This window comes from Cheilinus undulatus, linkage group 5 (genome assembly GCF_018320785.1).
Source record: "Cheilinus undulatus linkage group 5, ASM1832078v1, whole genome shotgun sequence".
Lineage (NCBI taxonomy): Eukaryota > Metazoa > Chordata > Actinopteri > Labriformes > Labridae > Cheilinus > Cheilinus undulatus.
The window spans coordinates 34,327,077-34,352,812 of record NC_054869.1 but is presented as its reverse complement, the minus strand read 5'-3'; the positions used below and the strand labels follow the sequence as shown (position 1 = coordinate 34,352,812).

The following is a 25,736-nucleotide window of genomic DNA, read 5'->3' as shown; positions in this document are numbered from 1 at the left end:
CTTAAAGGCCAAACGTTGTTAGAATGAATGACGGAAATATTTTAAAAGCAAGCTGAGTATCATCAGTGCCAGGCATGTGTGTGCATTCATTAGAGCTGAGCCTGACTGATGCCCCGGTGACTCATTATGCTCTTACTGCTCTTTCTGGCACTGCAGCTCTGCAGTACAAGCCTCAAAAGCCTCTTGTCTTTTGCATGGATAACGCAGCAGAGTCTCTGTACCTTTAGATGAAGCTTCTGTATGATGCGAGAGATCAGTCTGGAGAACTTGTTCACATCAATCGCATTGATGAAAGTCACCGCCTCTTTTATGCTGTGGGAAAGACGAGTTGTGAATGTTGATGACAGTGGTGTGGCAAGTACTTGAATTTTAGCAGAGAACAGAGCAAATTGAGAGTTCAGTGGAATTCAACTGAAAACTGATATGAATGTTAAAAAAATGACAATTAAAGGTTACTAGTTCAGATAACACGACAACACAGTAAGAGAAAAAAACTTCTTTTGTAACTAAATCTGAGTGTAAAGACTACTAAAAGAAAGATACACAAACTACTGCAAAGTAGGCTAAGATGTATCAGTGCATGTTTAAACAAGATATAGGATAAGACAATATCATTTATATCGAAATAGTTGAAGTTACATTACCATAAGGTTAAACATTTAATCTGACTTCATCCAGCCATTGACTTTTATATCAAAAGTTGCAGTAAAACTACAGCAAACTGTCTAAACTGCAAAATTATTTTAGCAACATTTGGAAAAGTGAGTAGAATTGGTATTTCTATCTGCTTTTCAAAATACTGCCTACATATTTATGCAATTTAAACAGTATGCTCTCTCTTTTAGTTAGAAATATGACTGAAGATATTTTAGTTTTTGTACTTTCTGATGCCACCAATCATTAAAATTATCTTGTAAAGTCTTGTTTTTGTAACTAAAATGATTTTTGTTTCCGTTATTTTGTTAGTTTTAGTTAACTTTAATAACCAGGGCTTCTGTTGTTCCTGCCATGGTATCAAACAGGCATCAGAATCTTTGATTTTTACTAGAATCATACAAAAATTTGTAATTCTGTTATTGTGACAACTGTCTTTTCAAAAAATGTTATCAAAACACGAAAACATGATTTCTGGTCTGTATAGCCCTATAGCAGAGAAACTTCAAACAATACAGATATAATTTATTCCTGTTGCTTTAAAACAATTTTCTTATTTTCTATTGGTTTTCAGCAGGCCTACAAAAACACAACTTTGCAGTTTTAGCCCTATTGCTTGTTATGTTTAAAAGGAAGTACACAGTCAAAACCTGGAGTGTTGATATTTCAGTGATGAACATTTTAGAGTTGTTTTTTACTCGAAAGGTGTCATTTTAACTCCATTCTGGGTGAAATTTCCTTCAGTGTTGGAGTTATTTGACAGTGTTGATCCATTCAGTGTTAGTCCAACTCTGTAGAGTTAATTGATCCAAGCTCTGCACATTGACATTTCAAATCTGGGAGGAGAGGCTTTTCCCATCATGCCCTTGGGCAAAGTGTTAAGGTGTGTTTAGATGTTGCCTGTTGTACAGTGATCAGTACCTTTGCTCATGTTTTTAAGTGGACTGTTGTTTTTGATGTGAGACACTTCTGCACCCTAAGTGAAGTTATCCACTGAAATTAGTCATTTACCACCTGTGGTTTACTGTAAAGGGTAGTCCTGATTTTCATCAAAGGCTTATCCTATGTATGCATTTGGTTCTCTGCCACATCCTTGCCAGAAGACAAGAGACTTTAACTGTTGTTAAATGCAAGTTGGCAATCTTTAATAAATGAGAAAGTGCATTGCAATTTTGTCAATAATCAAAACTGTAAATACCTCAAATTTACACCCGCAGTGAAAGAGAAAAATACAATTTTATGTTGAATGTACACTTTAATGAGTAAAAACAGCAATGTAAGTGCTGAAAATTAACACCACATAACAGTTAAAATAGAAGCATTTTCTAAAGTGTTAATTTAACTCAGAATCAGTGAGAATTCTATAAACCCTGGGAAAATGTTACATTTAATACTATGGGAGTTGAATTAGCTCTGATAATTTTGTCGTGTAATAATAAACTCATTTCACAAATCATAATTATGATGTCAACTATAAATTTTATCAACATTTTTTAAGGTTTGCTAGCTTTTACAGAGAGACTAAGGGCAATTTATGAATAAACACGATTCTTTATTTCCATTTTCAGATTATCAACATGCAAAATATCATAGAAATTCATATTTTCTATAAATATAAGAAATACATTTTAATTTTGAGGTTGTAAGTAAAATTTGGATTGATAAGAAAATGTATATTTGTCAAACTGATTTAAACTGTACATATTTTAATCAAGTTTAATAATATTGCAAGGTATCATTGTCCCTCATCATAGTGCATTTGAAGTTATTTGCAAGAGTCATAGCTGCTGTATTTTTGAAGTCATGCTTAAATTGAGCAAAGACTTTCTATAAAATCAGCTGTAAATAAAAAAAACTGCAGATTGAAGAAACTGCAAATCATCTGTTTGAGATTATAGTGATACAGTAAAGTATGACACTAAGTCCAGGAAATGCTCGAATAGCTCAATATTTAACTGAAGCACTGAGGTCAAGCTACTTTACTCGTCTATACTCGGGAGTTTGCTTCAATAAAATATGTTTAATTCACCTCTACCTGTCAGGTCGTTGGAACTGAGGATGAGAGATTAGAGTAAAATCTTTTCCTCTCTATAACTGATGAATAAGGAAAAATATGGAATCGAATCTAGTAATCAGTAACATTGGTCATGCAACAGTCAGTGCTAATGTCCATAAATGCATATAAAATCACATTATCGATCACTTTCAGGATGTCTTCGTTCCTCTAAGCTATGGGCTGCTAAACGTAACCGGAAGTGTCCTTTGTCTGTATAGAGTAAATAAAGACCTGCCCACCTTTGCGTTTCTTTAATTATTGAAGCCATTGTTGCGTTTTGTTTAATGTCAATGATATAAGAAGACTTAAAGCCTCAAAGCTCCAGCAGCATCTTCACACTTCGTATTTCTACTTCCTGTTGTCACGAGACGAGTCATGTGACAGTCAAAGCTGCGCGAGAATGTGCAGGAGTGGAGTGTGTAAAAGACAAGTTTCTTTTGAAAGAAGTCAACGATTAAAACTCAAAAACTATTTTTTTTTTTTAAAAAAAGAACCCCAACAGAATCCAGCACAACTCTGTTACCAATAGATTAACCTTGCTGCAGCTGTCAACATTCATCTGTTTAACGCTCACGTTGCGTAAAAGCAGCGCATAAAATATATGAGCTACGGAATACACAATGGACAAACAGCATGAAAAAAAAGTGGGATATCAAAGGGCCTATCACGGGTTTAAATAGGCTTTGAAACGTAAATTCCTTTATTTAATACATTTTTTATTATATTTTTAAATTTCGATTCTGTTTTTAAATATAACCGGTTATTATTTGCCACATATAATATTTTAACTGGCGTGTGTCTGGCGTTGATCTTTGATATATCCTGTGAGTATGACTGTGATTTGGGGGGAAAACAGCATTTGGCTTCCATGTGTGCTGTAGGGTATGTCTTGGAAGTGAAAATTTGTTAATCTTGAATCGTCATATATTAAACTCGTTTAAGTTCCAACAATCATAATTCCTAAATGGTTAATTATTAAAAAAATCAATGTAGTTTTTTATTTCAAATTCTTGGCTGCAAACTTATTGCAAAATCGACATACTGTACAGCTATAGATTGAGATAATTGATCATCCGATGAATACGTATTGTTCGTCTCTGTGTTGCTGCAATAACTGAATTTTCCCTCTGTAAATAAGGATTAAGGATTATCTCAATAACTGCATAGGTTAAAGAAGAATCAGGATAATTTTCTAAAGAGATGGTGGAAACAACTGACTACATTACAACTTAAATATGAACTCAGTTTAGATTATTATCTGTAAAAAACACTCAATATGCCCCAAAGTGCAATAATTTGTTAGTTTACTGCTCAAGATGTTTAAAGTTTTTCAACTTTATGTACTGCTTTGGAGTTAAATCTGCAGAAATGCATTATAACCTATAAAATTATGTTGAGTTTATAAGAAGCCCTCTACCAATGGGCTTTAGATGATGCATCAGTAGCAAAATAGTTAATTGGAGTTCTAGCTCATGTATTTTAATGATAAAATAATAAGTATTTTGCTTTGTTTGTGAACCTTTATTGTTTGATGCTCACTTTTGTTGCTGCTTTGAGTGTAATGTCACCTCGGATTTGATTTCTTGGCACATTTGTATTGTTTGACTTTTGAAAAAGAAGTCGACTCATATACTTGACTTCAGTATCGTTAGGCATACAAACCTAACTGGCCTCCTGGCACATGGCCAGACTGTTCCAGCTGGCCTGTACAGGAAAGGTGAATGATTTACATGTTGATTATACAGGATTAAATTATCATGAAAAAAGACAATTACAAAGTTTGAGTTTCGGCAGTTTATTATGTTGGAAAAAAAAAACAAGAAAAAAAGTCATGCACAGAATAAAATTAAGAGAATTGTTTAATAAGACATGATAAATCATTGAAAAATATTTTGCATACAAACAAGAAAAAGAAAAATAATTTCAGCATATATATCCATCTTTCTGTCACAAAGCATATCTACAATATTATAATATTCTTTATTGTTTGCACTGATTTTACAAACAGGTTGTGATATATGACTGTCAATACTTTAGCAGACCTGCTTCAATTCACTATCACAAATGCTTCGATCTTGTTTCTTCATTGATTGATTTTTCTGGTCTGGAAAAACCAAACCAATCTGCCTTTACTTCCTGCTTAAAACACTTGAGTTGGTGAAATGATTTCAGTTACAAACTGTCACAGATCTGCGCTGTAGCAGCTTAACATCAAGGGCCAACCTCCAGTGAGGCAGAGGGAATGTACCAGTGATAAATAAATACTTCATTTTTCCTTCCAGAAAACAAACAGACAAAAAACAAGTAAAACATTCTTTTCTTTAATAGGAAAAACAAAGAGAAAACACCAGAACAGGGAGTGTCAAATCACACAGTACCTTCAGGAGGTATACTTTGATAAAATTAAGTAATCTGAGGTTTTGGTAAACAGATTGCATCATGGTAAACATTGGCTGACATCTGCAGGCTCAGGATCTGTTGCTGCCACTATTTGAAGGAAGGTAAATTTGGCACTTTTATGCTGATGTCACCAATGTTGATGTTTCTGGGCATTTCCGGGAGGTTCATGTTCTTTACAGCTGACACGGCACGAGCAGGCGCTCCTGCAATACCCGCCTACACACACAAAACACACACATGGGTTGATAAGACACAAATCAGTAGTTTGTTGTAGCGTGTGTTGTATGACAGCACATGTAACACTGAACACTGGACCTACACATACATACACGCACAGACACAGCGCTAAACAGAGTACTAAGACAGAGAACTGCTGACAAAATGCAGAAGCAGAGACAGCTACTGAGACGGACAATATGTGCACATGTACATTCAGATGCCTTCATAGCTTCATATGCACATGCATTATTTGGTTTCAACATGATTTACACCACAACCAGAGCCAATTATGAATCAACTGTGAGAGGACATACTGAACTCGACCATTCACTAACTCTGACGTACTGAGAAGTACCGGGCATTCAGTAAATGGACAAAAGGCAGCATCGCTCGGAAAGTGAACCCACCGGACTCTTGAGGACCGATTTGGGTAAAATGCGAGAAGAGAATCGAATAAAGCAGAAAAATGGACTTGGATGTGAAGACGGAAATGATAGTTGGATAGATAGATCGTGTGAGTCAGATTTAAAAAATCCATGTTAGGGTAGTATTGGGTGTTATATTACAGGTAATGCTGTGCTTCATGTTAAGAGATTTTACTTTTCAATACCACGTGTTTTAATAATATATTCTCCACAATTTTAATATACTATAAGATCAAAGATACCAAAGCCTGAAAAAAATTGACATCATCTCAAAAGATTGTTGCTTAAGAGGGAAATTAATCCATCAAAACTTGCAAGAAAACTCCTACACATTGCCATAAGTGCACTAACACATTGTAACGACAATTTGTTGGATTTCTCTGCAAGTATTGGGTGCCTTGGACTTCCGATTTGTGCCGTGGTATCAAAGTAGTAAAATAGTTTGATTTTTACTAATATCATTATCAAAATTTTTAATTCTGGTGCTCGTAAAAGGTGGAATTACTTCTGTACAGATTTGAGCTATTTTAACTGCATTAAAGGGATATTTCTGTTTTTTTAAGTTGGTTTGTATGAGGCATTAGCCTCCAGGGATCTCAGTGTGTGGTTAAGTGTGACATGCTTGGGGAAGCTAGGCTATACAGCGGGTACCAATGCCTATGTAATTTAGTGAATTTTAGGTCAAATGGGCTAAAAACAACAGTGTCGGCTCAACTGTACGTCACATAGAAATGTTGTGAAGTGTTTTATTCATCACCCAGAAAGCCCCTGTGTTTGGCACTATTTTGCAATGCAAGCTTCGGCTACAAGGAACATGATCTTCCGCTTCAGCAAGTCTGGTCAGCTGTTTGGTTTCCTCGCTTTTTTTAGAGACAACAACAAGAAAAAACAAGAAATTTAAAACAAAATTAAAATGATGATGGCACATGTTTACTCTGGAAACAAGGGGATACTTTTATGACCAAGACTACGCAGAGGAACAACTTCTGCCGATGAAGAGACAGCAGGAAGAAAGAGAGAGGAAAGAAACCTGATTGGATACTGGTTAGCAGCAGAGATCCCGCCCATACCCACAAACACGGAGAGCTACTGCTGTCATGAATGGATCATCACTTCTTCAGGACATTTCTGATAAAGGATAGTGCCTCACAGACGCCTGCAGCCTGCGCTACTCTCCATCCAGAGTTCCCTGCCTTTCTGAATGCTGGTATTTTACAAACCTTCTTCAACTTTCCAGAGAAAAATTGGAAAAACCAATTTTTAGCTTGTAGCCGAAGTTTACACTGCAAAATAGTGCTAAACACAGAGGCTTGCTGGGTGAAATCTAAAACACTTGTAAAAATGTTGATGTAACATACAGTTGACCCAACACTGTTTATTGGCCCATTATTACCTCAAACTCGCTAAATTACACAGAGCACCTGTACCTTTCTATAGCGCTGTTTAGCCTAGCTTCCCCAAGCATGTCATTCCTAAAGGGGCAACACACCCTGAAATCACTGTAGGCTAATGCCCCTACTTCACCGAGTACCTTATACAACCCAACTTAAAAAATACTGAAATATCCCTTTAACACATATTGTGAGAATAGAGAAGTAGGAGTAGTGTGCCATTTATGTATATGTCTATAGTTTTAACTACTGATGGCATGAGGTTGCTTTACACCTATAGCACTAAACTATAATGGTAAATCTATTCTCAGGAAAGGGGAGGCACTTCTCTCTAACAGAATGAATCTCAATGTGAAAGTTCAAATGACTAATGTAGTTTTAAAGCTTCCAGGTAGTTTTGGTAGTTTGAATAATAAGGGAAATTTGCATAAAGGGAATGGCTGGGCATTATTTTAAACTCAAGTGTGGCCAGACAGTTGAGAATCACTGCTGTTAGAGATCCCTCCCCCCAACTAAATCTTTAGCAGAAAGACCCAAAAATGACCCAGAGGCTTAAAAAATACAGAGAAGTATCCGTTCATGAGTAGCCTTGTTAACCCTCGAACAAGATGACTCCCATAAAGTATGTGGGGAATGTAGATTTATCCACTTTCACAAGGTTTAATCAATAGACCGTTTGTCTTACAGGCATCCCCCTCTCTGCCAAGAATCAAGGAGACTTGTGTCAGATGGACAGATGACCGTGGCTTTAACTGAGAGGAATGCTGACCCAGCACGTAGGTCTCTATTCAGACTAAAGATAGGTTTTCCCAAACAGTGGGTAGTCTAAAGACCTACTGTGCTGGTCTATTATAGTGTGGTTTTAAACCAAACCTTGTGTAAGCAGTGTAACACACATCAGTGGTTTAATTGTCTAGTAGGTTGGAGCAGTTCTCTATTTCTTGTCTGTAAGGGATATCAGTGCTAAGGTAAACATGATTTACAAAGCAGGGTTTTTAGTGCTGGTTTGAGACATGTGGACAGGACGAGACCTTAAAGGAAAAGGTTATAGTTATTAGTAGGACTGGATGATATGGCCTAAGAAAAAAATCTCTGATTTTCACATTAAACAAATTTTCAGCTTTGACCATATGGGACACCAAACTGCATAAACTAAAAGGTCCTTACAGGGGCTTGAAAAGCTAAACTGTTAGCAAACTAAGATGTTTGCTATATGAATGTCAAAAAAGAGGAAAACTGTCATTAAAATTTTCAGGAGTTCAAAATAGTATTTTGAGTGTATTTTTTGTCCAAGTAAGAGCTGAACCCAGACTTTTTATTTCGAAGTTGAAGCTCCTGTCAGGAGTATTTGCTGTGTAGATTTCGGTGCCCCTTGTGGACAGTGGTGTTCTTCATAGCTCTGTGCTGAATATTTGTAAGTTGCGTTTTCTGATGAAAAAAATCAAATCATGTTTCCTTTTTATAGTTTCTTCTTAGTTGTTTGCCTTTATTTGATTGGACAACTGAAGAGAGACAGGGAAAAACTAATTATATCACCTTCAGTTTTCTTTGAAACAAACTATTGTGACAGAGCTTTAAAAGTGCTAGTTGGCACTTTTGTATGGAGCCTAGTTAGGTGTTTCCTCTAGTTACTTCTCTTTATGCAAAGCAAAGCTTAGCTTAAAAGACGCTGGTACTAGCTTACAGAATCTATCACACAGATTTGTTAGTGAGATTTACTCTATTGTGGAACTCAGTGCAGGAAATTGAATGAGCATATTTCAAAATTTTTATTTTCTGTAAATTTTCAAGTGTACTAGAATCATTTCTGGGTCTGCTGAGAAAGATTCCTACTATATGTTAGTGACATCAGTTTATTATTACATGGGGGGCCGTATGGAGACTTATGGGGGAGGTCAGCTTTAATTTCGGTTGAAGTACTTGGTTGTAAATTTAGCAGTACCTGTGTCTACCTGTCCTGCCTGGTAGACTGAAAGATAAACGTCTGTAAAGAGAGAGAGAGAGAAGAATGGAAAGAACTAGACAGAGTCAGGAAAAAGAGGAATGAGGAATGTTAAAGCAGATTAAAGTAATTACAGTTTATCTCCACAGAAAAAAAGTGATAGGACCTATCATAGACCACATCTTTGAAGAAAAATGACCTACAGAGCCTCTCAGGATTAAATTTACAGCAAAAAAATCAAGACATTAATAGAAAGAGTTTGATGAGAGAGGGGTAATGCCATTAATCAGTGCCATTTGGAAGGAGAACAGGTCATTCCTTGTTCCCCAGAGATTGCCCTATAAATGGACAATGTCATTGTGAATCAGTATCAGAGTGTAACGCACAGATACACTGTGGTCTAGGGTAGGTCCAAGAGGGAAAGACAGAGCAGCTCTGATGATTGTAGAACAGTAAACGACTCTGCTTACAGAACATCAATCCAAAAAGAAGATTCTGTCTCATTAAAAGCACAAAATGCAAGTCAGGTCATTACAACAAGTGCTTGTTAAGGCTAAAACTTTTGATAATTCAAATGTTAGAGCAAACATAAAATGTCAGCCAGGAGAAAACTTGACAAAATAATTGTTGCACACCCAGGAAAAAAATTCTACTGAACTTGAAAAAAAGCCTATACCAGTAAAACAATTTAGGGTTAGGACTATCAAACTTCAAGTCAGCATTTTACAAAACTGAAATGATTGCTTTAATTGTCTCTGGCTGTCTGTCGAATTTAAACTGTCTAATTGAATATTTAAATGCTGCAGAAGCTGCATGGGAAGCAAAGCAATGTCCTTTAGTAGAGCATATATTTAAGAAGACACTCTTAGATGTTACAAAACACATCATAAGGAGTGTTTACTCTAACATTAACAGTGTGTAAAAATCACATTTCCTCCAGAATGTAAGTAAATCAACATGTTTCATAAATACAACAAATCTATGATCATATATGAGATGGTGTTTGAGTGATTTAATGGTCAGAAATGCACCAGACAGTGGTACAGTTAAGTCTCCATAATAGCAACTAAAGTGATTACTATGATATATTTTTACTAAGGGATACAGGAGAGGATATGTTGAGTCTCGACCTGTGTGGAGAGCAGAGCAGCAGCGAGAGGAGAGGCCGAAAAAAAGGGCACAAACACTCAAGAGTAGGTAGGGAGCATCCACAAGATCCCCGGAGAGAAGCATGCAGGGTGCAGCATACACACATGCCTGCATACTGTACACGATACCTCAGAGAGTATGGAGGTAAAGTCAAGTCATACATACGTACATGGAGAGAGTGAGCCGGGTCAAGCTTACCTCAGACTTCTCCATCTTGTTCTGGGCATCCACCTGTGTGATGATTTCGTTCATGTTGGTTTCCAGGACCATCCCGCCCATTACCATCTCTGCAAGGATGTTGTGCACCTGAAAAAATAACACATGAAGCATGTTTTATAGTAGTAAACTTATACAGTGGTTTTAATGTAGCTCACAGTGCATCTACATTGACTGAACAGCTAATATCTTAACTTTAGCATGTATCAGGGGTAGGAGAAAATATCAGTGCAATAATACACCATTGTCCTGGCTTGTGTGATAAATCTATTGAATCACCAGTGACAAATGGCAATATTTTAATTTGAAAATATAGCCCTCTAAACAGATGAGGTTATGAAGTTAATTGGCCACACTGATACCAAATGTCAGCCATAAAAATGGTTTGCAAATTAACAATTATCATAGAATCTGTGTATTATGATTAGATATGCACTAATAGGGAAAACGAGAGCTGACAGCAAAATTTGGATTTTTTCTTCTTCATCACTTCTTTTGGTGTCAGACTCCTAGAGTGCCAATGTTTTCTCTCATGTTTGATCATGAAAACAGATCAAAGGTTATCTAACTGGTCACTTCTTCTGCCCTGTAAAAAATCTCTTATTTAAAAATAGATTTGCAGATATTGACTAAAACCATGATAAAGCAGTTATTAAGTGGATTATACAAAGGTCTTTTGAAGGTCTTTTTTAAAATTTAAACTTAGTTCTTTAATCACTTAAGATTACTCTTCAAAGTCGCAGTTTATTGTCCTAACCAAAGGAAACATATGCATAAATGGACATATAAATGCAATAAAAAGCAAGTTGTGTTTCTCATCATTAAATCTGTTTAATTTGTGGATTTCTTTAAGATTAATTTTTGGGACTTTACATCTTCTGTTGGAGACAAAGGACTTTGGAAAGATTTGGAAACAGCAAGAAAAAAGGAGTAGTAAATAACGGGAAAAGAGCAATGGGTTAATTTTGAACCCCGGCTGTTTTGACAACAAAAACCCTTGTACATAGAGGAAACAGACACAACCACTAGGCTACCTGCCACCCAGTTTGCTTCATTTGTTATGCAGAAACCTGAAATTAATGACTATTTTGACTGGCTACTGTCAAATTACACACAGAAAGCAACAAATCTGCATGATTGAGATTATAAGGTTGATAGAGTTGGCGGTTTGGTGGAAGAAAATAATTGATGATCAAAAATTAGAATTAGTAATTATTTAGTAAATAAACTCTCAGTGATAAGCTCTATAACTCTACATGGCTGCATGTTTACAACCAACTTTTAAGAAATTGTATTGCTAGAATGGCATTTACCATCAAATATGTGGCAATGGCAAGGTCATGTCATATGACTTTGCAAATTGGTCAACTTCAAATTTGGGAAGTCAAAATCTTTAAAAAATCACTACTGGATTCATCAGATAAGCATGACAATAATATGGAGCAATAATGACTCAGAGAGAATGTAACAGGTTTATATTTGCAAAAAAGGCTAGGTTCCATGTTTTAGATGAAACACCGTAGCAGTGTTAGAAAAACGTAAATCATCACAAAGGGGTTACAAACATTTAAAGGTTTATCTTACCTTGTCTACATGGAAAATCAAGTCAAGTTCACAGACATTCTCGAAGCATTTGTCCAACGTTTCCACGAAAACCTGTGAATGAAAAGATTTTGATATAAAAGAAACAACAATAAGGCACAAACTTCACACAAAACACCAAGTCATTCCTTTGTTTACCTGGATTAAGTCTAAAATTCCTAGTTCACTCTCTGAGGAGTCCACACAGAACACAAAGTAGAGCGTGGCGTAGTGTCTGTAGATCAGCTTATAGTCTGATCCTCCAATCAGCCTGAAACACAGAGAAACATTACACTTGTACCTTATCTTATGTACAGATATGTGATATATCTTTAAATGTGCCATGGGCATGGGTACATGCATGTGAAGACAGAATAAATTTAACCCAGGGTATCTGTGTTGGGAAAGGAAAAGTGCCATGTTTTCTAATCAAAAAGGCCTCAGGAAGTGTTTTTGTAAACCTCTTTTACATGTGCAATCACTCAAAAGGAGTTGCGAACCTGTGGCTGATCAATCAATCAATCAATCAAACTTTATTTATATAGCACTTTTCATACAAGAAAATGTAGCACAAAGTGCTTTACACACAGACAGATAAATTAAAAGAAGATAAAAGGAGGTATGACACAAATGCTGATATACTCCTACTCTTTAATAGTCTAAATCCTTAATGAACTTTACAATTTAATATTTCATAACCATACAGCCTTTGTATCACACAACCCTTTTAGACAGAGATGTTGCAACAGTAGTGTAGGCGGAGGAGTAAACCAACACCTCAGTCTGTTCCTCATTCATGAATAATAAATGAACACTGTTACTACTGATCGTCATTCATAAAATCTCTCTAAGCTTTCCTGTAGCGTGAAATAAAATCCAGTGATGCTTCATCAGTACATGTTGTACATTTTTACTTTAGAGATGTTTCCCTGCTTCTTAAACATTTACATTTAGAGAACTTACATGCCACCTTCAAGGAAATTACACACGTTCTCGTCTCTTTTCGACACCAAGTGGAAGGTTTCCCTGATGATCTGTTGCTCTGTGTCTTCACTCTGCAGGATTTAATGAAGAAACAGAGCTGCTTAAACAAAGGCATGAGGGTAAATAATGGCATGTTTGTGTTCTTAATCACTTCCAGTGAGACTTGTCATTACATCTAGCAGGAGCTCTTGGTTGGCAGGTAAATTAGGGGTTCTTCTCTCCTTCCCTTTATGGGTCTGCTTTAAAAAGACCATTTGTAACCACTAACCCTTTCCATTGTCATGTTTAAACATACACCAGTGACCACAGGCTACAGAGGCAATGATTCCATTGTGTGGGCTAAAGTGAGGCAGGCTTTTTTTTTGTTTGCTAATGGATGAGATTCTATTTGAAACGTCAAATATCCCGAGGCTTGATTTGAAGCTTGGACATCCTAAAGGACTTAAAGAGTGGACTTTAAGATTTGCTGGGCTAATAGAGGGACAAGTTTCCTTCAGCTACTCCACCGAGTTGTTTTAGTCTTTAAGCAGCAAACACTGTTGAGTAGAAAAATGTATCAAAATCCAGGAGAAAGCAGTTAAAGCAATCTTGCATTTTTCATCTCTGTAAAACCCTCAGCCAAAAAAACATCAGTGGTACAAGTATTGTTGTATGCAGCTGTAACACTGAGTCAGCCTCACCGAGGGGTGCTAATGTCCTCTCAGGGTGATAACAGGTCAATGCGCACAAGGAGAGAAAAGGCAGCTGGCTGGAAGGTTAACTCAGTCATGTGGACTGCTGGGTTACTCACAGTTTACTGATACAGACTCTAACAACAGCAACATTTCTCTAACAGCAACATCTTTATAACATGATGGGATGATGGACTTAATCTTGATCCCACACAGGGTTACTGCATAAAATAAAATTTGAGACTGTTTTTAATCTATTTCAGGACCCAAACAAAGAAAGTTAATGCATTTTATATGCCATGTTGTGTCTACACTTTTCTAGTTTGATTTGGGTTGCAATGATTTTGATTCCAGTTATCAAAATCCCACCAAGCCCCTGCCAATTCCCAGGATTTTCAGCTTCAAGTCTACTTTCCTCGAGCTATCATTTCCCAACTTCTCCTTTCCTGTCATTGGTAGTTCATGAATATGAATTTAAAATATTGCCATAGTACAGTTACATCACCAGTCAGACCAAGGACCACATCAGGCCTCCAACAGCTTCCCATCCGGCCCCTAGAAGATTATTAAATTCAGAAAATGTAATGGAGGAAAAATATGTTGTCATATTTAGGGTAGAGATTAAAACTGTTCAATAAGGAATGACTTTTAGTTTGATGAGTTTTATTGAAATAAACCTGTAAGCAATTATCCGGGAATATTTTACTAGGAATATGAGATACCACTGGCAAATAAAGCCTTCCTTGCTTGGTTGTAAACTTAGCAGCTGAAAACTGGTGGAGATTAAACAAATCCAGCTAAAACCTTTCTGTAAGTTAGCATGATAAATTCATACTAATCCATCCACTCTTGGTTAAAGCTGTGGTTTTCAAAGCCAACTTTCCACCTCAGGCCTTTAAGAACCTTTTTATCTGTCTGAGAATCAAAACAGAAGATCTGTTTCCTACAGGGGATTTTCACCAATCTCGACACAGCATTAGCGTCACACCCACTATTGGACAACTTGACAGTCCAGGAATATGTAGCTAAGATATCTCAATCGCCCCCTTGTGGCAAGCTACAGCCTAGCTAATTGGGACTGACCTAACTTTTCAAGGCTTAAATTACATGCATTTTGAAAGAAAATAAAAATATTTACAAAAATAATAAGTTTATTAGAACTAAATTTCTATATACTTAGGTATATTTTAAAGTCTGTAAGAAAAAAGCTGGCCCTTGTACCAATGTAGTTGATTACCCAGTGGCTACAGTAAATGCCATACATTTACTTGTTAACAACAAGCAAAAGAATAGTAAATCATGTTACTCTTACTTTACAGTGTGGCTTTGTTAAGCTTCTAGAAACTGTCAAATTAAATACCTCTCATGGTTAAAAATAAAACATAGAAAGATATTTTATGACCTTAAATTTTAGTAATGTAACAGACTTGTTGAGATTTTTTTAATACACAGGAACCCTGCTGTAACTTTCTTTAAATTTGTTAAAAATTTGGGTCTTTTGGGGGGCAGGTGACCTAGTGGTTAAAGGCGCGCCCCACGTATGCGGACGGCCTGGGTTCGAAACTGGCCTGAGGCCCTTTACCACATGTCTCTCCCCTGCTCTCGTCCCTGTTTCCGACTGTATCCACTGTCCTCATCTATCAAATAAAGGCACAAAAATGCCCAAAAATAAATCTCAAAAAATTTTTTTTCAAAAGTTGAGTCTTTTATGTCCAGAGTTTATTTTGGGAGTGAGTAAATTATATGTAAATTCAAAGTACACTACATGGACAAAAGTATTTGGCCACACCTGTTAATTATTGAACTCAGGTGTTTCAATCAGACTTGTTGCCACAGGTGTATGAAATCAAGCCCTTAGCCATGCAGTCTCCATTCGCTCACAGCTGTGATACAAAATGGGTCTTTCTGAAGAGCTCAGGGATTTCCAACATGGTACTGTGATGGATGCCCCCTTTGTACCTTTGTGAAATTTCATCCCTGATGGATATTCCACTTAACAGTAAATAGTAGCAGAAAGTGGAAGAGTTAAGGAAAAACAACAACTCAACCACAAAGCGGAAAATCACAGCATGAGGTCTATGACTGCTAAGCATGGTGCATGGTGCATGGTGTGTCAAAGTCCTCAGCGCTCTGCTAATTCAGTAACTGAAGAGTTCTGAACTTCCACTAGCATTAATTTAAGCACAAAACCTGTGTGGCTGGAGATTAATGGAATGGGTTTTCACAGCCGAGTAGATGTATCACCAAGTACAATTCCAAGTGTCGGATGGAGTGGTGTAAAGCACACTGACAGTGGACTGTAGAGCAGTGGAAACGTTTTCTGTAGAGTGACAAAGTTAGCTATACTTCTCTGTTTGGCAGTCAGATGAGCAAGTCTTGGTTTGGGGATGCCAGGAGAATGTTACCTGCCTGACTGCATTTGGCCAACTGTGAAGTTTGGTGGAGGAGGGGTAATGGTACGGGGCTGTTTTCAATGTTTGGGCTAGGCCCCTTATCTCCAGTGTGGGGGAATCTTAAAGGGATACTTCAACATTTTGGCAAATTCGCCCATTGCCATAATTCCTGCAGTCTTAGTAATAGGTTAATTTCCTTTAGTTGTCGGTGCAAGCTGTTTCTAGATCTGGGGGGACCGATATACTAGCTGCACCACTAACGCTATGTTAGCAGATGGTATTTTTTGCTTTCCCTCATCAAACTCATCAAATACACAATCCAACAACTCCAAAATGCTCTCGTGGACAAGTTGAGACCTGCACATTCACCACGCTATGAAATAATCATGGAACATTACGAGACGGAGATGTTTTAAAGTTAAATGCAAAGAACATTTAAATGCTGAGCCAGTGGCAGCAAGGGGCAAACCGCGCTTCCTAAAATCTGATTGGTGGCCCAGAAAACCTGAAAATGACGGTCTATTTGCCTTGTCAGCCATCAAATCGAGCATGTAGTGTTAGTTCTGGCAGGCTATAAAGTCAAGCTCTGCCCCAGTCAACTGATTTCACACAAGCCGTCATCAGCCACTGTAAACACGCTATTGGCCGATCACTCTATTGCTGCTTTATATAAACTTCTCTTGCCTGGCCACGCTCTGCTGCACTCTCTGCAAGCTGGTCTTGCAACCCTCCTCCACCCCAGCTACTCTTTTATTCTGCTTCTGACCTAATCAATGTCATATACCTCATCTTGTGGATATAAAAGTGGCCCCAATGTCCTTATATAGTTCTGTATGTGGTCCTCAGTGGAAAAAGTTTGGACACCCCTGTTACAGTGTATATAGGTGGCCTAAGGGTAAAGGTACAAGCAGGGTCCAAAACTAACAATCGCCAATTACGAGTAGATTTTGTCTCTGGCTGGTAAATTTTAAAGACCAATTGCCACTCTGGTGAGTTTTTTTTTTTTTACCAGCTAAAATGTCATCTTTTTGTTACTGGAGAACGATGCTGGTATCGGCAGGTTTCCTGGCAGAGTAATGTGTATTTCAGGCCGAGACGATCTTCGTCACGAAAGTGCATCAGTTATGACATCATTCACAGCGCGCCGAGGTGGATAGCTGGTTGTTACTGTACCCGTACCTCCTTGCTCGTAGAAGTAGTACGAAAAATGAAGAATAAGAAGAAGTAGGAAAATAGTATCACGTGGCGATGCTGGCCAGGTATTGTAGAGCCTCCCACACAAAAAAAAAAAAAAGAAAAAAAAAAAAAAAAACCTAAACCAAAAGAACCTGCTGAGGCTGAGATTTTAACGACCGGCGACCAAAAGACAGAGGTTAATGTTGTTGCTGCTGCTGCTGCTGCTGCTGCTGCTGCTCCTGCTCCCACCATCCCCCAGTCTCATCCACCGGCAGCTAGCAGGCATTTCTTGGAGAGATGGCCAGCTAATAGATCATGGCTGGAATATTCTGCTGAAGAAAAATTAATGTTCTGTATTGTCTCAACTGTCCAAAGGAGACTGAAGTCAGTGATTCAGGTAAAGTTCCTTACTGAAAGATTCTTTTTGCACTGTGGCAAGAATACTACAGAATTTATTAGCCCAAATATTACACTTAACTTCTGAAACAGTTATTCATATTTTAGCATACATTATTGCTAGTATTGGTGCATACTATTAAGATATTGATTGAGATTCCCATACAAGAAACATATGACATTTTAAATAATACTGATAGCAAATTACAATACTTAAAAGCATTTTTTATTTGGTTGGCTAGCCTGGCTGGTAAAAAATTTCACTTACCAGTCAGCCTAGCTGGTAAGTGAAAAAGTTAGTTTTGGACCCTGGGTACAAACCATAAACATTCATATGACATATCATACTCATCATGTGTTTCCACTCTGTGATATTATTCAAGTACTTTATGGGGAAATTGAAATTTTTTCACCTCTCAAATGGTTACTTTTTTTAAAAATAAATTTATGCAATACAATAACCAACAGTAGCGTGGACTAGTGGTTCAACAACAAGTACATTCAAATTGTTTTCTTGAGATCTTGACTTACTTACCTCCTTATCTTGGGTTAACAAAGTTTGTTATTCCAATATAGTGTGCTAATTTCTCAGTGCTAGTATAATGTGCTAAAAACTGAGCAAAATAAAATGTATGTATGTATGCATGTCCTCCCAGGGCTTTTTTAAACCTGTTTTCCTGTCCTGTCTGATCATTTGTACTACTATTGACTTACTGTTGTAGTTTTATGTGAAAACTTTGGGGGAAATTTGTCCTAAATGAAATTCCAGTAGGAGGAAATTGCATTACCTCAGTAGAAAAGCCTTATTTTTCTGGTTTGTACAACCAGGTGTTTCTTCCCACTGGTGACAGGAGAGAGATGATCGATAATAGGCGCGTTTACTTTGTGTGAACTCGTGTTTGCGCATATGTCACTCAGGGTTCCTCACACGCTAGATTACAGAGTTGTTTGTGAGCCACTCAACCGGTTATAACAAATACTACAGAGGCTGATAAGCCTCAGGCACAAGCTATCACTTATTTGCACCAAACTACCACTTATAAATAAAGGAACCTAAAATACCTGAACACTAAAGTTAAATTTGCAGCCAGAAGCTTGTGTGAAATATTATATCCAGGCAGCCAGTAAGCAGACACCTCAGCTTTTAATACAACAGATGGTAAGTCCACAATCCACATAGCCTTCTTATAATCCCATCAAATTTAGTTTATCCTCCTCAAATACAAATACATCCTGGTCCATCTCTGTAAGTGGATGCTGGGACATGTATAAAATAAAATAATACAACAATGTGGACATGAAGTTTTTGTTAAGCACAAAATTGAAGAGTTTTCCTTCCAATATGTCTTGATTTGCTGTTTCTCTTTGCCCTACTTCTATTTTTACAGTAAAAATATATACATTTAATTATGCTGTGTTTTTTTGCTGCTGGTAAAACAAAAAAGTGCTCATAAGGCATGAACTTCTGCTACAGCTGGACATTTGTCAGTATTTTTAGATGTTTAATTATTAAACTGATTGCTGCCTTAAATATCAGTTGGCCATCAAATACATATTCTCATTGTAGCATATCATACAAGAAATATGCTGTTCTAAGCCCATGATAATGATCATATCATTACACGTCAATTCAAAGTAAACTCATATTACAAGCTGAGCATATAGCAATAGCTCAGGCAGGCCACAGTGTCAAGCGTTACCATTTCTTTGAGATCAGCTGATCTCACATAAGCCCTCATCAGCTTACCTCCAGCTGATTTTTGCTACGCCTCCTATTGGCTAAAAGCACTCATGCCGCCATAATCAAGCTCCTTGTGCCTGCTTCTCTTTGCTGCTCCCTCTGCAAGATGCTTTTTCAACCCTCCTCCACCCCAGCTCCTCCATTATGCTACATCTAACGTGATTCTGTCGTCAATGATGCCTGCTCTGCTCAAAAGCAGGAACGTGTGCTGTTTCTGCTTGGTACTTTCCATGAAGACTCGAGGAGGGGCAGGGGGATCCCAGAACAACAATACTGCCAAATATAAATAATGGCAATAAATATGTAATAATAGCTTCAAATAAAAATTAAGATATGAATAACTGCAAACTATGTGTTTCTTGACAAAGTGGTCCTGACTAAAGTGCAGATTTAAGTGTGATATTGAAACACATTGATTTGTACAACAGCACAGTGAAGATAGTACTATTTATACATTAGCTTTCTCATGTTTTAACTGCCATATGAAATCATCCTAAATTGTTTTCTGGCAAAGTCAAAAGACCAATTCAGGTTGATCCTACAGGTTTCATATGTGACTTTTTTTTTTAACTAAATTCTAACATTTTGGCAATTTCCCTCAATAAGCTCTGAACCTGTTTAAGGCATGCATGTATATGTTTTATTCTGCCCTATATTACCAATACCAGGTGCCTGTTGAAAAAGAGCAGCAATACGATACCATTGTTGGGCTACATGTCTGTGTGGAAGAGACTGGGATGAAATATTATGTGACTACTTGTAAATGTAGCTGACACCATAGCTCCTTTAATACAGCCACTGTGGCTGCTTTTTCTAAACAAAATAGCCGACGATGCATGACCTAGCACATGTATGTAATCAGGGTATTGAACTGATTGGCCCAGGATCTGGCTAATGGTCACAGATAACTAATCCTGTTATTTCACTTCAGTCTGTAAATGGGGGGTTGTCAGTCTGTAGGGGCTTGGGTTAGGAAACCAGAGGGTGGCTGATTAAAGTATGAAACAAGGTATAGACTTGGGTCTGTGAGGGGCTGAAACTTCAGTTCCTGCTTTTTGATGTACTGCCTGTCACTCTGACATCTCTTTAGCTGTGCATGCCCTTATATAGGACCCTGTTTGTACATGTGCGTCTGTGTGTTCTCCCTGTATAGCATGTTTAATGACATATATAATTTAAATGAATTTCCCCACCATGAAACTATGTCCTCTCCCAAATGACTGCTATCAGATTCATCCTGTCGAAATCGAGACAATCATGTTGAGTCTGATGTGGAGCTGGCCATTAGATCAAAGTATAAATACATACTGATACATTTTCAAACAAGATAAAGGGTGCAACAGCATTGTTAACATCAATATCGTCAATGTTATTTTGGTTGAAAAAGAATATGTCAGGCTGTACGCTCAGTCAATAGATTGTTTATGGTAAGACAGTAATGAGCTTACTGAAGACAAGATAATCTGTTTGAAATATTTAGTCTAAATGGGGAATTGTGATTTTATCTCATTTAGAAGTATGATATTGATGCCTGTCTAATACCACAAAAACAAAACATAAGTCCACTTCAATTGTCAAATATTGCAGTCAAACTCCTGCATACTTCACAAGGGTTTCCCCTGGTCCTTTCGCCTCACTAGTTCCACCCTGTTTAACAAAAAGAGTACAAAAAAATAAAAATTAAACAAAACTAGAAAAACAAAGCCTCTGTCACTGTTTTGCATAATTTACACCCTTGATTACCAACTGGTGGGTTGGGACCCAAAAGCGGGTCGAGAAGCCATTCTCAGTGGGTCATGGATGTGTGCCTGGGAAAAAATGTGGCAAAAAGTCTATGACAGGGCTGTTCAATTAGTTTGGAATGGGGGCCCATATGAGGGGCCTGAAAGATTTTGCAAGACATACAGCATGTGTTGTAACTTTCATAGCTCCAATCAATCCAACAAGCTGTTTCGGATCATCTCATCTGCTACAACCTCTTAAACGGACAGAAGAATACACACCTAGATGGTCTTTGCAATTGTTAATGGCTTTTTCTTTTCGGTCACTGTAAAATAGGATATGAGGACCCAATGTAAGATGGTTAAGTAAAAAGTTTCACATCTTTTTTTTTTAGTTGAGAGACCCGATTTAATACTTCATGTGGCCATTTAGTTGTCAAAGAAGTTGTGGCAACTATTCAAGTTGAGTCAAAAGAAAACATTGGCTCATTTAAATCTGTTCACTTGGTATACACCCTACATTATTTAAGAAACCTAATATCAGGTGTTTTCTCAACTAGTTCACTTATTAAATGTGCACCAAATACTTTATAGATGGTCACTCAACATCCAAGTTAGATCTTCAAATGTAAAATCCATGCCACCTGTAGTGACCCTGATTTAGCTCTCTCTTGTTCTGTACAAACCAAAAAAGGGTTGTCATGTCTTAATCTATAACACGAGGTCTGCCCCAAAATATTCTAGCTACAAAAATCAGAGACAAGTAGTGTCAGAATTAGCACGAGTTGTCTTGAAATGCCTTCTCAAGCTGTAGTCCTTGCACACCAATATGCACCCATTGCAGAGTAAGGACAGGGCCTTGCAAAAACAGTTTTCATTTGCTGTTGAACTCTCTGTTCTCTGCATCTGCTTTTAGCGGAACAGACTTTTTGTCTTATTTACTGGCTTATGTCCTCACAAGGACTTGTTCACAGATGCTAAAATGTGCTTTCTAAGAAGCCAAAGTCTTTCAGTGTATATTTTACTAGAACCCCCACTAGCTGTACCCTAGAGCACAGTTTGTCTTTGGGGCCCATTATGATGTGGGTCTGGGAAATAAATGTGACTGATGCTAATACAAATACAATTAACTTAGATCATTAAAAAACATCTTTAAGTATAAATAGTCTACTTAAAGGGACACTAAAAAGACTTTGGGGGCCTGCTCTCATCCCAGAGCCTCCCATTTAATAGCCTGGGTAAGGACATGTCTCCATTTCTTTGTTTATTCATGTTTTGTTCCATCTCAAGTCCAAACTGCCCCTTTTGTCATTAAAACATCTGGTTATGATTGAAATATTTAGGACATTTGGGTTGCAATTTGCAGTTTAAAAGGTTGCACTGGGTCCTGATGCTGGACTAATGGAGAACCAATCATTCACACTTTGTGTGAAAGTCTATCTGTAATTTTGATGATTAAAAATGAAAAATTACCCAATACTGAATGTCTATGAATCCTACTTTTGTTACTGTGGTATTAAACAAGTTTTAATATAGTTTAATTTTTATTAAAATCATTTTGTGTTTGCGATTGTAGTCCTATGTTAACCATTTGTTTTTCATTTGAAGAAATAATACTCATATTGAGATATATAGAGTGTATCAACATAAAAATATGAATATATGATTTTTGTTCCATATCACCAGCCCTTCACCAGAATCCTAATAGTGCACTTCATCATTTTTTCCTCTTTTCAGAAAGACTGCAGTGGTAAAAACACTGACTAGTCATGATCAGTTTGGTGTTATTAGTTTGCACAGTTTAAGATTAGTTTATTTTAACTTTGGCAGGAAAAATGACAGTAAGAAATAAAAAGAGCCTTAATTTTTGTCAATCCCCTTTTGAGTTAATACACTAGTTTCACCTTTTTGGTTAATCAATTTGGTTGCTTCCTGGTTAGGGCACCTTGCTATTGTATTATTAAAGAAGGGGCAGGCAGCCAACCTTGAGATATAAATCCAATTATTATGAGTACAAGCGAACACAGCTTGGCCAGCAGAGGATATTGCATAAGCTTGCTACCTGCATGGAGCACATTCTTGTGGTTTCCTACCACAACAGCAAGAGAAACGACACACTGACTTATAAAGACAAAAAGGCTAATTGAAGCATTGCTAACGAAGGGTTGGTGTAAGCACGAGCTTCTCACAAGGGCGTCATTAAAGTCATGTGACACAAACACACACCGAACTTACACTGGATTCATTAGCACAGCTGGATTTAACCTGACAGACGAAGAAAACCAGGTACAACCGTGTTAGAACAGGCTGGTCCGTGAATGTGATAGCCAGGCTTCGGCTTGCACGCGTTTAATTATTCATATTTTAAAGAAAGGACAGCAGGCTGACATCTTATACAGCAGAACAGTTAGAAACAACAGCACAGGGAAGTACATACACGCCCTCCCATTCAAACTGTTTGAACAGCGCATTAATGCTTTTAATACATACAATGCATCAAGACTGAGCTACAGCTACACTGGAAAACATTAAGGAAAGTATTTTAGAAGCTAAAGCTTGACATTTCACAATGTACTTTTTCATTTCCCCATTCAATCACACAAAATAACCTTTGTGGGAACTAGACTATGAACTACAAACACTAAAATGCCACGTTACTCACATAATGTTCGTAGAATTTGGACAGCCTCGGTTTCCCATGGTTGTTGAATATTAAAATGGCTTTAATCATGATTGTAGCTGAGCGGGAGGGAGGCGGGGGGATACGAAGGCTTCAGCCTGTCACAGACTGTTGTCCGGTCACTCCCGTGAACCCAGACCAGTCCAGGATCTGGACTAAAATCCCGCGTCTCGGTATAAGGTTAATGTGGAATAGCTTCGAGCTACACGCTGCTGCTACTCGTCCATCGTCTCGTTACGGAAATATTTCCACGTCAAAGGGACCAGTCATGCTCTCCTCCTCCTGCTGCTCCTCCTGCCGCTACAGCAGCCGCGATGGCTCAAACCTCTGCCGTCCTCTGTCACAGACGGAAGGAAAAGAGATTTATTTATCTCTAATTCAAAGAGTATTACGCAAATAATCCACGCAGTGGCGCCCGACCAAAATATATCTTGTTTACTTAGTCTGAATGTTGTCATCTTTGGAACAGTACTTGGTGTTTTAACAGAGATTATTTTTTTCGTTTTATACAGGGTCCTAAATGTAGTGTACTGTCTTGCTGTTTCCTTTTCCTGTTTCAATTGTTTCTGTATTTCATATTAGGAAAAACAAACATCATAAATATAATATCCTATATAATTATATAGGTATTTTTCTATGGCCGACTTCATGCCATAATCTTTATTCAATCCTTTTGTCTTCTTTCAAAATTAAAGGAGGTCTTTATCCAAAAGGAAGTCAGTCACACTTAGTTGAAAAAGTTTAAAAACCGAAATAATGCAACAAAAGAACAGAGGGGGAGATTAATCATTTCATTTTCTATGACAATCCACTATTGTTATGCTTAGTTTGACTTTGACCAATGAGCATTGAATAAATATGTATTATACCTAAAAGCCAGTACTTAGATAAGCCTAATTGCATTTTCTGCATTTACAGTAAACTCCAAGCAAGCATAAATACTCTAAAAGTGCTGTCAACAACACAACAAGAAGTATCTTTTTGTTAGATTTATTCTAACTTCTTATATCTTCTTTGCAATGTTTTGAAAATAAGCATTTATCCTTTTTTTAAGAGACACATGCATATTTACAACCTACTATTTGAGGAAAGTTGGACATCAGAAACAGGTTTGATTTTCCCTCACTTTTGGATATAATTTTTGCCAGAAAAAAAAAAAAAAAAAAAGAAAGAAATACAAGTTAAAACTCAGGTAAAATCTTTAGCCACAAGGTGGAGCAACAGATTGTCTGGCACTGATGATGTGGCAGCTGAGAGGAAAACTCACCACAGCCTCTGATGTAAGAAACATTTTCCACTTTTTATGTTCATGGCAAACATGAAAGCCTGAATTATTCCCTCCATCAGGGAGGATTTTCCCCAGACAGACTGACACATGTTTAAAGGCTGCAGACACATGTAGAGATCAGAGGTTTAGCTGCTCAGAATCCTGATCTGTTATCCAGTGATATTCAGACAGTTGCCCATGTCTCTGATGGAAACATGTGCCAGTCTGTTTTAGTTAAAGTTGAACCTTTGACATCTATTGTTGCATTATAAATGTTGTTTAGATCTGTAGATCTGCTTTGTCTGTACCCTGCAGTTTGTGGCTCATTGCTTATTGTTGAATGATACAGGTTTCAAAGACAAGATGTCTTTTATCATTATATAAATACCCCCGAAGGAAAGGAGGAAAACTGGGTGCTTCCTTTCTATTTTAATGTGAATTATGCTGCATTTAAGGTGGCAGCTGGGGTTCAGTAAGGGATTAAGAACTGTAGAGGGTTGCTGGTTCAAGTGCCAAGTTGCAAAGCAGCGGGCCCATATCTGCAGTCCATGTCCACAGGGCCTCTTTGAATGTGTGTGTAGAATGATCAAGAACTAAGTAACTCAAAATTTTCCAACAGGCATTATTATAAAAATACTATGAATCACTGACATTACCCTGTACTTAAAAGAGCT

At 37.4% G+C, this 25,736-nt stretch overlaps 2 protein-coding genes across 3 annotated transcripts in view; both read right to left on the bottom strand.

The window, feature by feature from the left end:
• commd10 (COMM domain containing 10) overlaps positions 1–3,078 on the bottom strand; it is a 106,215-nt gene extending 103,137 nt beyond the window's left edge. For both annotated transcript variants that reach the window (XM_041787957.1, XM_041787956.1), the window contains exons 1-2: positions 2,950–3,078; positions 222–312 (exon numbers count right to left, since the gene is read on the bottom strand). In XM_041787957.1, the coding sequence (XP_041643891.1) occupies positions 222–312; positions 2,950–2,978 (120 nt within the window). In that variant the 5' untranslated portion in view covers positions 2,979–3,078. The remainder of the gene's footprint in view (positions 1–221; positions 313–2,949) is intronic.
• Positions 3,079–4,551: 1,473 nt separating this feature from the next.
• On the bottom strand, positions 4,552–24,119 carry ap3s1 (adaptor related protein complex 3 subunit sigma 1). The gene is made up of 6 exons (XM_041788245.1): positions 23,778–24,119; positions 12,997–13,088; positions 12,193–12,304; positions 12,037–12,108; positions 10,435–10,542; positions 4,552–5,326 (listed from the first exon to the last, which is right to left on the bottom strand). Exons 1-6 carry the CDS (start codon positions 23,844–23,846, stop codon positions 5,198–5,200), a joined length of 582 nt encoding a protein of 193 aa, XP_041644179.1. The 5' UTR covers positions 23,847–24,119; the 3' UTR covers positions 4,552–5,197.
• Between the last annotated feature and the right edge of the window lie 1,617 nt (positions 24,120–25,736).

Coding starts and splice junctions, on each gene's coding strand:
- ap3s1 (XM_041788245.1), bottom strand. CDS start 23,846: ATGATTAAAGCCATTTTAATATTCAACAACCATGGGAAACCGAGGCTG. Junction 12,305..12,996: donor AATTTCCTTGAAGGTGGCAT/GTAAGTTCTCTA, acceptor TCTGTGTTTCAG/GCTGATTGGAGGATCAGACT. Junction 5,327..10,434: donor ACAAGATGGAGAAGTCTGAG/GTAAGCTTGACC, acceptor TTGTGTGTGTAG/GCGGGTATTGCAGGAGCGCC.